This window comes from Peromyscus eremicus, chromosome 8b, assembly GCF_949786415.1.
Source record: "Peromyscus eremicus chromosome 8b, PerEre_H2_v1, whole genome shotgun sequence".
NCBI lineage: Eukaryota > Metazoa > Chordata > Mammalia > Rodentia > Cricetidae > Peromyscus > Peromyscus eremicus.
The window spans coordinates 49,395,043-49,408,097 of NC_081424.1; the positions used below are offsets into that span (position 1 = coordinate 49,395,043).

A 13,055-nucleotide genomic window follows, 5' to 3' on the forward strand; every position below is an offset into this window, starting at 1 on the left:
TACAATTCATAATTAATGTATGTACATTTAAAATAATTATGTACATAATTAATGTACATTTAAAAAGCATATACACAAGGAATCAAGACATGAAAAATTTGTGCATTTTTCAAAGAAATTAACTATTTTATCAGGTAGTGAGGTAACTGATAAGGCCCCAAGACACATGTGTAGAGCATCACTAAGAGAATTCCTAAAAGAAAATCAACAGAAAGATGAAAAACTTGAACGCTTACATGTTTTTCCTATTCTCCCTAAAGTACAAATGAAAATACTTTACATTAAACTTTCATTGAATTTTATTCATGAAATATAATCCATAGATTTTCTGGAGGAAATATCGAGTTAAACAATTAAGTAGCCTGTGTTAGAGGGGAAACAGAGGCCTTTCAACTATGGCGGCCCTTTCTGTTTCCAGACAAGGCAGCAGATTTGGCTGAAGAGCCGAAGTTTTTCTGAGAGCCATCATGGAGATGCTACCTCCCACACTTGGCATTCAGAATGTCCGGTCTAAGTGTACACAGAACAGACAATGAGAAATGGTGCAGATTGCCATCATCTAGGTGGCCGGCTCAAAGATACAGAGAAAGTTTTCTTTTCTGGATAAGACATACACTTTGGTTTGAGCTACTTGTGCCCTATTATTCTTGAAAAAAATACATTTCATACTAACTGAATTCTATTATCATGAAAAATGCTCCAACCATATTAAGTACACTTTAAAATAAGGATATCTCTGAAAGGGATTTTTCTTACCTGGTGTTTTTGTTTAAAAAGAGAGCTAGACTGGGCCTCATGCTCAAGAATGGATATAATCCCATTGACTTTCCCAAGTGAGTCGTAGAAGGAGGTGATCTGTGTCTCCAGCTCTTCCAAAGGAACAGACAGCTGCCGGGACTCAGACAACAGTGGCGAGTAACAGTCTTTGACCTTTGAAAGTGCAAAGAACAAAACAGATTCATGAGAGGCCATTAGGTCCTCAAAGCTCCAGCACTGTGCTTAATTCTCAAGAACTCTGAGGGAGATGCTCACTTGGCATTTCAACATCTCTGAAGATGGTTCTCTTATTTTGTGCTATGTGATTCAGCTTTGCTGTTTAAAAAAAAAAAAAACCACAAAAATACTATACCACTGAGACAAATGAAGGGCTGTGGAGCTTTCTCATGAAAATTCATCTAAGTTGTCCATCTGGATGGCATGTCACCATGCGAATTATTACAGTCAGAGAGGCAGATGGTATCAAATTCCTCTTTAAACACCATGCTATTCACTTTCACTTCGGCACTGAAATCTGATCTGAGGCAGTCACGACTTATTACCACATTGTCTAGAGGACATGGGGCTTCTAGTTTGATGTTCTTAAGCTTTTGCCCATGAACTCTGAGCCTAGACAAACCTGTTAACCACCTCTTCCTAGGTACCCATTGTCCTTCCTCATCAGCTCTAGGCTTTACCTTTCTCTGTTTGTAAATGTTGCACCCGTCCAAAGAACATGCTATACACAAATTTATTCATGGAGGCTCCCATGTTAGAGGATGTCGACATAGTCTAAACTGCCCATTTCTCATCTGTCTTTGTTTTATCTCTACACCTACATTATCTTCATGATGAGGCCCGAAGTTCTTGGTATTCCAGACTTCTATAAGATCTCTGCATGACTGCCTTTGCATTGAAGTCTAGATCTTATAATTTTCAAGGCAATCCCCTCCCTCCTTGTTATCTTAAGGTTTCATCCAAAGTACTATTAATACTCTCAGAAGACCAAGAAAGGGAAAATACTCTACACTAACAATAAAAGTAATGATGGGCTGACTACACCAGCACTGTTCCACAAACAATGCTGTTGCAGAGGTGCACACGCAGAAATATGTTCATATTCTAGAATGTATGGTTGAAAGATAAGCTCATCAACTGAAAGCCACTGCCTGTCTGCTGCAAGGAGACTCCACAGCCATTCACTGGAACAACCCCGAGAGAATCTACTGATATCTGCCAACTCACTGTGTTTTGTTGATCTTTCCTGGGTTGGAGAGAAAGGCTATTAGCATGCTGCATCCCAAACAGCAGGAAGAAAACGTGGCTTAAACCAGTCTGGGTAGACACTCCTGTCAACCCAGATTGACAGAAGTGTGAGTCCAGCTAATGTCCCTAGTGAACTCTAGGACAGCCAGGAACACATAGGGAGATCCTGTCTCTAAAAACAGTAATAGTATTAACAACTAAAAGAGAGAGAAGAGGTGGGGGGTGGGGGTGGAGAGACAGAGAGACAGAGAATCTAGCGTAGATGGACACAGGACACAGTCCACTTTCTCAGCTGTTGTCCCAAACCACTGGACCTGGACTAGGATGAGAGGTGCAAGTCGCAAAGCCACAGGTATACAGCCCAGCAACTTATTGGAAAGTTGAAAACAGTGGCTTTTTATTGTACCTGTTATTTATTTATTTATTTATTTATTTATTTATTTATTTATTTATTTATTTATTTATTTATTTATAGCAAATTTTGCTGGTGCGTAAGACTAAAATTGTTCATTACTGTTAAAACTAATTCCAACTAGAATGTTAGAATAAAATGAGCTGAACGTGGTATTTATAAAGTATGCCAGACTGACAGTATTTTTAAGCCTATTGTTCTTCTATTTTCCCTTTTCTTTGCATTCGTTCATCTTTTCCATTAATTCTGCAATAGTCATTTCCCCTGCTGGTCTCTTTACTCTCACTCTTCCCTCTCACTTCATTGACCTTCATTTACCCTCTGCCTCCTCCTCATACAATCCTGAGACTCACATGCTGTTCCTCTTACTTACTAGAAGGTGATCACCTGCACTAAGTTAATTTTGAAAACAATGAACTCTTAACATTTATGTTTAGATAAAAGATTCTAATGGAGCTCTCAAAGCTCTTAATAAAAAGACCCTCAACAAGAGGGCCCATGCTAGCAGAGGACATGAATAGACAGATCGGATTCATATGAAGTAAATCTTTTTTAAAAAACTAATTTATTAACTTTATGTGCATTGGTGTGAAGGTATCAGATCCCCTGGAACTAGAGTTACAGACAGTTGTGAGCTGCCATGTGGGTGCTGGGAATTGAACCTAGGTCCTCCGGAATAGCAGCCAGTGCTCTCAACTGCTGAGCCATCTTAATAAAATCTCAGCTCAATACCCAGTCTTCTCTTCTTCCTCTTTGCCCTCACCTGTCTCCATCTCTCCTTTGCCCTCTCTGTTTTATAACATTGAACTACTCTCTCCTCAAACACACAGATTTTTCTACTGAAGCAGAGCCTAAATTAAGAGAGGTGTCAACTGGTATCGGCATCCCATTTTATTTTTCAAGTATATATTGAAGTTTCTAAATCAAGAATCACAGTATGGCTCAAAGGGATAATTAGTGGACCAGTAAGGATGGGTAACCAAAGAGGTAGGAAGCATCTAAAGGTAGTACAGTTGTCCCATAGCATGTCATAATGTGAAGTATTTTCCCACCTTGGCTAGTTGTTCTTTGAGTCTGGACATGGTTGTAAGCATTTCACTAGCTTCTTCTTGGGGACTTTCTTTGGCAATGAGATGTGCTGTCTTGGTAATCATCTTGTACTGAGCATCCATTACAGGCACCCTCTTCTCAATATCCTGTGTGAATCATTAAAGCTGCTCAGTTGGTGTACAACACATGTCATGTCAGTTGCAGAATCCCACAAAAGGCGGGGCAAAAATCAATATGCACTGTGCAAAATTCCATCCTCACCACCAACTCCTGTAGCAAAGCCTTTGCTTTCCTTTTTAACTGTCATGGAGGCAACACTATCCTAAATGCATACATTAAAAGTTTTTTTTAAAGTAATCGAATATTCTTAACTCAACACCAAGATTAGTTGACATAACATTTATACTTTCTAAAATATGTTACTGCAATATGGTAATACATATGTAAATGCATGTAAATAACATAGGGGAAATACTGACTTTAAGAATTAAACTGATATTTACTTTTTAAAAAAACCTATTGTCACTGGAGAAAACTTAGAAATTTAGTATGGTGGAAATTTTAATTTCTTATCATCTCACACAGTGGCAATTAAAGTCAATACCTTACTACAGTTGCTACTCTTTTCTCTTATGTGTGTTTATACTTTTAAAAGTTTTATAAAAATTAAAAAGACAACATTTTGGTCTACTTTTCTCATTTAAAAAATTCTTCAAGTTTCTTCTGTTATTAGATAATTCTGTTATTTCACTTTTGAGATCCATCAGTTTTTAGGAGGATGTAAATGCCAAATTCATGCACCAAACCATTTATTGTTTAGGACATTTATTTGGAACTCCTGTATAACATTATTTTTTGTTTTTTTTCCTGATATTTCATAAATTTTATGGAGGAAAAGAATCCCATGTTGGAAAATTACTTTGAAATTACTTCATATGTTCAAAAGATACCTTTTTAAAATTCAAGTTTATTTTCTGTGAAAGTCAACAAATATGTAGACCCATCAAAATGATCCTTAGGACACAAAAACAGCTTTTTTGATGACCTGAGCGACCTGGCTAATTTTTATTTTCACAGTATGCTTTTCATTTTTTGATTCTGAAAGTTCTTACCTCCAAGTCTTGAATTAATAACTTGACATTAATTAGAGAGACCTCTAAGGGCTCAGAGAGTTTTCTGTGGGCTTCAGTTGCAAAGCCAGAGAGGGTGGTGGTGTAGTCTGTGTATTCTTTCTTCATCCTGTCCATCTCGTCAGCTCTTGCATACTGTGAGGAGAGCATGGAAAGAAGCGTTTGAACGCCATGAAGCTATGATTCTAGACACTCATAGCCTTCACTGTGACATATTCTTATATACGGTAAGAAAAATTCTAAACTCCTGATTCTTATTTTAGATAAGTTTGAAATAAATCCAGTTACTTTGACAGAAAAAAAGGAAGGAGCAGGCAGTGGAGAGCCAGGATTTGAAAAGTAATTCTTTCTGTCTATGCAGGCTCCATATGTCAGTATAATCCTTAACCCAACGCTACATTCCGTGAATGCTCCTCCATCATACACAGCAAAGAATGAATAGTTGGCAATGAGACACAAACAGTTTTAAACACTTCTGTATCCTACCTTAACAAGCCCAGTAAAACTGCCTCTCAGCTAACTGCCTGTCACATCGATAACACACACATTTGAAGTGAGTGTAGATTTGAAGACGTACTTGCTTGACTTCCATGAACAGCTCTCTCCACCGTCCATTTAGCAAGAGTAATTGCTGTTTAAGGTCGCGGGAAACGATCTCATCACAAGTCTCGATCAGGAAATTGCCAGCATCGTTCATGGCTGTGTGCTGCTGAATCCAGTGGGGCAAATTTCGAAAAAAATCCTAAGCAAGAAAGGACATGCACTCGTAAGCCATAAGCCAAATACTAATAATTCATATGAAAATAAAGTGTTTGCAAGCTTTAAGATAGAATTCAACTCTCTTCCAAAACTCAGATTTTAAATAAAATTTCAAAGTATGAGCTAGAAACACCAGATGTCTTTGTTTTTCTCTCTCTCATTTTCTTTTTTCACATGTACACGTACACATGCATGTTTCATGGTTCTACGGCTGCACTTGTGTGTATATGTATTTGCATATGAAGGCTAGAGAACACGGGACTTTAGATTACCTTCCTGCAAGTATCAGTGGCTCCATCATCCACCTGTTTTGTTTTCTGTTTTCTTTTGAGCTGGGGCCTGGCCTGGGACTTGGCCAAGTATGTTAGTTAGGCTGGCCGGCCAGTGAGTCATAGAGATCCATCTGTCTTCGCCTCCCCAGAACAGGAATTGCAATCAATAGCCACTACACCTGCGTGTTTTTACATGGATTCTGGGGACTCGAGTCAAGTCCTTATCATGCACTTTACTCACTGGACTGTCTCTGAAGCCCATCTTTTTGTTTTTAACCACTGAGCTCTACTCTGCTGCCCAGGCTAGTCCCAAACTTGTAGGCTCAAGCAATCCCCCATAGCGAGGCAAACAAGCATCTGGGACTACAGGCACACGCCAGTGCACCTGACTCTGTGTCATCATACATGAACATACACGGCGCATTTTGCTCAAGACAAAACAAAACAAGAGACCATTTTCTTATTCTTGTTTTCTATAGGAAGCAGCAATCAATGCTTCAGATGTCAGAGACATTTTCTTGCTGTTCATACCAATAAAAATGAGTGCAAGCTGTCTAAAATTGGAATATGAATGTATATATACATATACATACATACATACATACACACACATATATATATACATACATACACACACACACACACACACACACACACACACACACACACACACATATATATATAAAACATTCAGAGATCAAAGGAAACATTTTCAGGCCAGACATTTACGTCAAGGACACTGAACACAGTAGCCTCCTTTCTTATTTATGTAAGGGAATGCACTTGGCGGTGAAACAGCTTCCGTCTCATTTCAGACTAGGCGCTTATGTTCACACATGCACACACTCATCACAGTGCCAATGTAACTCAAACTTCATTCCATAAGCCGTGTGTGGGAGGCTTTCCCACACAAGTAGCTGGGAACACTCCTGTTTCTGGTTGCTACATTTCTTTGGATCAAACCAACACACATGACAGGCACCAGGGCATTGTTTCATCTGATTAGTAAAAGCCCAAATCTGCATGGGTCTGTGTTCATCACCTTCTTTAGATGTACAAGAATATTTAATCCATATTAATGGAGAAACAAGAGAAAAATACAAAAATGCTGCATCACTTGGTACAAACACACAGCAGATGAACAATTCTTGGATAACTGGTTAATAAAAAAAGAGGTAATTCATTCCAATGTATGTATTGCACTTCTTTATGGGAGCTTGACAGTATAATGCCTTTTATACGTACATTGATTTTCCATGTGAAAACATCAGGTTTACGTAAAAATCATATACATTGTATATACAAACAAATTTGTATGTATACGTATGCATATATATGTGACTGTCCACTTTATTGGGTATTTCCATGTAAGGGTGTTGGAGTAAGACAGTTACTGTTGTGCTTAAACATTGTAAAAAGAAAAATAAAAGAAAAAAGTCTCCCTCCTATGCAGAATTGATTGAGTGGTTATAATATCCAAAAGAGAATCTCTAAAGAGATCAAGGTGGTGGTGGTCCAGCTATTACATGGGTAAGTACTGTTATACAGATTCAGTTCCATGTCTGTGTGTGTGTGTGTGTGTGTGTGTGTGTGTGTGTGTGTGTGTGCCTTGTGTAGGTAACCACAGCTGTGAATAGGAAATCTACAAAGGCTGAGCCCTAGACAGGTCCATCTGTACAGACCTCAGTGTGCATATAGCATATAGACTTCTACTGCCCCTTAGATTTGGCTACCCTTTTATCAATAGTTGATTACTACTACTTACTGCCCTTCTGCATTAAAAAGTAGAATGGATTTACTTTTATTTAATTAAAAAGTAGAATGTTTTAACACGACTTTTACTAGGCAGTACTTGCAGGTCTAATTTCATTTAACTCACCTGGGGTAAATCTCTTCAGTGAGAATTCTTGAGTCACACTTGCAAATATCTGAGAACCACTAGTGAACTACACTGTGAGAAATCTCTCCTTCATGAATCTGCAGCATGTCTTATCCTTTTGTGTGAAGAGTCTTACCTTCTTGGCATTTTCCGATTGACTCAGCATTTTTTCCGCATCCTCTAGCCAGGCTTGAAGGCTAGCCACAGTATCACCATAGCGATCCCAGTTGGAGATCACCTCCTCCAGCATGCTCCTCACGCTCCTCACTTCCACGGAGAGATTTCTCCACTGAGCGGTGGTTTCATTCATGAACTTCATCACATTCTCAGCTTCTCCCACTGAATCAGAAACAACCAGTTACTGTCTCCATTCTGTACTTAAAACCATCCCTACATGGTTTCCTGTGTTCTTATGCACTGGCGGCAAGAGCATCTATCAGACATATGAGAGTCTATTCCCAACAATTACGGCAGAAATTTACAAATTGCAAGCAAACATATCTTCCAAAGTTTATCTTCATAGTAATTTAAGCTCTCATATCTATATTCAAGTTATTCTACCTTTTTTTTTTGCCTTTAATCCCCTTGGAATTGAAACTAGGCTGAAAAACTGCAACTTAGAAAAATGAATGCTTATTTTGTTCTATCATAGAAGATTACACACAGAAAGAATGTCATTTTCAAGACAAATTCCTCACAAAGTCACTCTGTCCTCTTCAAGTTAAAAGCATAGTCACAAAGTTATTAAAAAAATCACCATAAAAAATAATTGATCTGACTCCATAGAAATTTTAAATTTAAATTTTAAATTCTACTTAAGTCAACACCATACCAAATTTCTTTTCTTATTAGTGGCTGCTAACTGTATAGGATGCTCAGTTTCATTATGACACTTTCATATATGCATAGAAAGAACGTGGACCATCTTCACTCCAATTACCCTCACTTACCCTTCTTCTCCCTCCTACCACGGCCCCCTCAGCAAATCCCACAGTGTGCGTTACCTGAGCCATCTGCCTTGACATACATTTCAGCTGTCTGTTTCAGGATCTGGTATGTCACTTCGTATTGTTCAAAGAACTTGCTGTTTTCTATAAAAGACTAGGAAGAGAGACATGCTTGGTTAGTAGATAGCAAACATTAGGTCTGTGCACAAATGACAAGGTTAATTCATAAGTTTATGGGCACCGTATCCAATTCTCCCAACCTTATTCTACTGGGAAACACAAAATCCCACTGTCATGGATTATTCCGGTAATATGAAGCCCATATACTGTGCCCACATTTTCGATACCAACTCAACACCAGACTGAGAAAATGTTCTATTTCTTCACCACACACAAAGGCTGTTTTTCCTCAAGAACAGAATTTTCTCTAGAGGATCTGGGCCTAACATTTAGAAAGTGCTAAATTTGGGGGAACATTTTAATGTCCCACTGTGCTAGAGCTGTGGAAGTCTGTTGTTCTTTGAACATTAGCCCTGCTGGATGACTGACTGCTTTGAGGGACTTCCAGTTAAAAATAAATGACAGTGAAAACGATTTCCTTAAATAAAAAAGTAGAAAGTTTAAAAATAATCGCATATGCTGTCCATGTTATTGATGCTTTCATATTCCAATTACCTAGCACAAAAATTACAGGCTAAGATAAAGCAACATGTGTATCTGCATACATAATAAAATCAGTATTAGCACATGGAGACCATGAAACTGGGAACACGAACACACATACACACACACACACACACACACACACACACACACACACAATCTTAGGTTTTTATTAATTTTGTTTTTTACTAATGCTCAACTCCCTTCCTGTTCAAAAGATTACTCTTATTACTCCAAGTACAAAATTAATACAATTATAACTGGCAATGTGTCTCCAAAACCTCTTTAAATTCTCCTACTAGCAGAATGGATTTTTTTTTTGTGTGCCCAGAATGGATTTTTAAGAGTTTAATCAATTAAAATAGTCAAGAGGGATCATCACTATGATAATATAACAAGTTATGCTTCACAAACTGGACTCTTGCACAGTATGCTAGTAGTCCCGTATAATATGCTAATGGATGCTTCATGTAGAGGCAAAAAGCAGTTCATAAAGCAATTTCATAGACATTCCTAGATTTTTACCACTGTTTACCTTGTTTCAATCTAAAATTTTAAAGTATTATATATTAACTACAATGAAGACTATTTTATATTTACAGAACATTTATAAACTAATTCTCTAGAAATAAAGTGAATGCAGAAAGCTATGAATTGGATGGTCTGAGACCCTTCTGTGGCTGATATTTTACTGAATGACTTTAATATGTTTTATTGTGTTTGTCTGAGACCAGATTATGATAATAGTAGTCACTATATTGACCAGGTAAACTTAAAATATCATTTGGCTGACTAGTTTGCAAATTAACTACAAATTAATAAAATAAATATATTTATTTTTATATTTATTTTGACCTAAAAATAGGAGGGGAGGTAAGAATACAATCAAATGGTTCATTATCTTTGAGCTTTCCCATTAGAACAGTTAGACAATTAATTTAAAAAATAAATCCCATTAGTTATTTCAAACTTTTATTGGCCCATGCAATTTGGGCTCCTTTTTGGCTAACTATGGAGACACCATTGAACAATGACGTTTGTCTGGGTAAGTCACTTTCACAGAAAGCTTGCTAAGCCTCCCATTTACTGTGCTAGACATACCTCTCAGGAAAATGCACATTTTAAATTAATATGACAAGGTTAATTTGCTTTATTAAAAGTTTGGCTAAAACTGGGTTACCGAATCAAACGACTATTGGCATTGAGGATAAGATATGAAAAGCTGAAGCAGCACTTTTGACTTTGAAATTAAAACATTAGAAGTAAGGGCATTTCTGCCTTCAAAGTATAGACACAATAAATTAAAAACTCATTAATTCCATTGAGAGAGCTAAACCAGATACTTACAAATCCTTTAAAATTGAATCAGGGTTGTTTATTTTCATTAAAAATTGTTGTGAATTGTAAGGGAAATATTCATGCTATTTATACTGAACTTTGCAATTTCCACAATTTCAAGAGATCATCTTTCTTTCACATGAAGGATAGAAGTGTTATGTTACTGTTTACATAGCAAAAGTGGACGTTACATGTTAACTAGCAAGATCACTGTAAACAATTCTGAAATCAAGGACCAAATCAATGCATCTGTAATCACTGATCAATAGCGTATGATCTAATTTTTAAATATAAAAAAACTATTATTAGATTTATTTATTTGTCCGTGTGCTTTGTATGTCAGCATATATGTGCCATGGTGTATTTGTGAAAGTCCGAGGACAATTTGTGGGAGTTGGTTCTCTCCTTCCACCATGTGGGTCCCTGATTGTCCTCAGGTTATAAGGCTTAGTGGCAAGATTTACCTGCTGAGCCCCCTCAGTGACCCACATTTCTACTTATTTTCATAACAAGCGTGAGTGCATTTTTCAAGGATTTAAAGTACTCATTAGCTCATACCCCAGTTAGGAAGCATATTCTGCAATTCTCCAACCCTAAAACATGTGTTACCCTCTTCTTTTGCATGGAATTAACATCACATTTAGAACTGAAACCAAGGATGATGACTCTTCATAGCCTCAGTATCAGTTTGCTTATTGGAAAACACAGGAACACACTATGTTTATATTTTTAAGTGAGGGAGAAAAAAATTAGATGTAAATAACAGACTTTACAGTTTCACTGAAAATCTTGACACTTTTTGAAATTGTCTCTTCTGAAATGAATGATTTTCTTTAAAACTCCAAAAGGATGAGAGACACTGTGTGGGGTGTGACACAGGAGGAAGGTGGTATACGAAGTCTACCCGTTAAAAGGATCTCCTAATTACTTTTGGTTGTGGTCCTAGTCTTTAATGGATGAGCCATCTCTCCAGCCCAGCATCTCTATTTCACTACCACTACCATCATGCTAACATGTGAAAAACTCAGGACAGACAACATCATAGAAGCATCAATCATTCACAAAGTCACGTGGGCAGTGCATAGCTGAAACATGGTTAGAACACACTTCACTATGGCAATCTTCCAGTTCCCCCCAACTTTCCGCCATGTTGCCTAGACCACAGATAAATGGCAGTGGTAATCAAGCCACCATGGTGCATAAGAGTAAAATAGTATTCAATTTGAAATGCATTACAAGGAACTAATGATTATGAGAAGAACATTCTTTAATTCACTGCAATTCAATAAACATCAAAACTTTGGTCTCTAAGTTAAATTTGTTCACAGGTTATGTATTTAGAGAATAATATTGGTAATATGCCTGCAAAGGCTTTTGGTTTGGAAATATCTGGACTCACATTCTGACTCCACTTCTTGCCACTGTGTTGGCTGGAGCCAGGGATTGGGACAGTTAAACTCCAGAGCCAGCTGCACGGTACTTCATCAATGTTTACTGTAGGGTTTACTGGAAACAGCCTGTAGGGTCTTCCTTGAGGTGGAAAGTGGAGCACTCAAAGGGCCACGGTTATTGAGATGATTCAACAAAAAGGACCTAACACCACTTATGGAGCTTTTAACCAGGGCCTCTTTATTGGGGGACTACAGTACACACACAGTGAAAGCTGCTGGGAATGTGGGAAGATTGTCCACTTTACACATATTCGAAATTTCCACAGCAGTTTGACATTAGCACCACAGTGAACTTCTTAACTCCATGGAGTGGGCAGGCAGTGCTGACTCTCTGCCATTAACATCAACTCTCTATTTATATATCTTTCGAGACGTTTGAAGAGAATTATTAATATCATTGTTTTGGAACATCTACCTGGTAAGGCAGTCCTATTAGCTACTCAAATCTGATTGGCTGTTCTTAAATAGCTAGAACAAAGGATGGAGCCTGTGTAATTAACTCCTGGGCTCAGAGTGCATTATTTGCTATGACTAAAACTGAAGATACAAATCCATTCCTCCATTTAATATTTATGAGACTAAAGCAATTACTAGAATTTTAAAACTGGATTTCTTGTCCTTGCCAAAATAGCTACAAATGAATAAAAGGAACACATCCTAACAGAGTTCACAGCTTTTGAAACAAATGTTTCCTAGACCATTTTAGAGAATCTAGAGAAAAGTACTAACTGCGAGGCAAATTGTTTGTTTGTTTGTTTCAAATTCATGTATCTCACATATCAGTTAAAGAACAAAATTAAAATATAACAAAGCCGATTATGTTTCCAAGGTGCTTGCAAAGAGACACAGTTTTAATATGAATTAAAGCACATACTCTGTGAGTCACTGTAACTGGTCAGGTTGTAACAAGCTAGTATGTTAAAAGTTTAGTGATTTATAATTTGGAATCTGTGTTTAAAGATAAATGTTAGAGGATAGGACAGAGATGCACTGTTAACATGAATACTTTCAACCTAATGTTGCAAATAATTTGTGTAGGGGCATGATTAGTTGATTAAGAGGAAATAAATGGCCTTTATGAAGCATATTATATTAACTATATATAAATGGAACAGCCACATTCTTTCTATTG

The 13,055-nt window shown here is 37.3% G+C and overlaps 1 protein-coding gene across 1 annotated transcript in view; it reads right to left on the bottom strand.

Moving 5' to 3' along the window:
* The window catches only part of Syne1 (spectrin repeat containing nuclear envelope protein 1), a 462,188-nt gene that overhangs the window by 311,064 nt on the left and 138,069 nt on the right, over window positions 1–13,055 (bottom strand). Inside the window, exons 15-20 of the mRNA XM_059272792.1 lie at window positions 8,529–8,625; window positions 7,661–7,863; window positions 5,192–5,356; window positions 4,597–4,749; window positions 3,487–3,630; window positions 757–930 (exon numbers count right to left, since the gene is read on the bottom strand). Of these exons, the coding sequence (XP_059128775.1) occupies window positions 757–930; window positions 3,487–3,630; window positions 4,597–4,749; window positions 5,192–5,356; window positions 7,661–7,863; window positions 8,529–8,625 (936 nt within the window). The remainder of the gene's footprint in view (window positions 1–756; window positions 931–3,486; window positions 3,631–4,596; window positions 4,750–5,191; window positions 5,357–7,660; window positions 7,864–8,528; window positions 8,626–13,055) is intronic.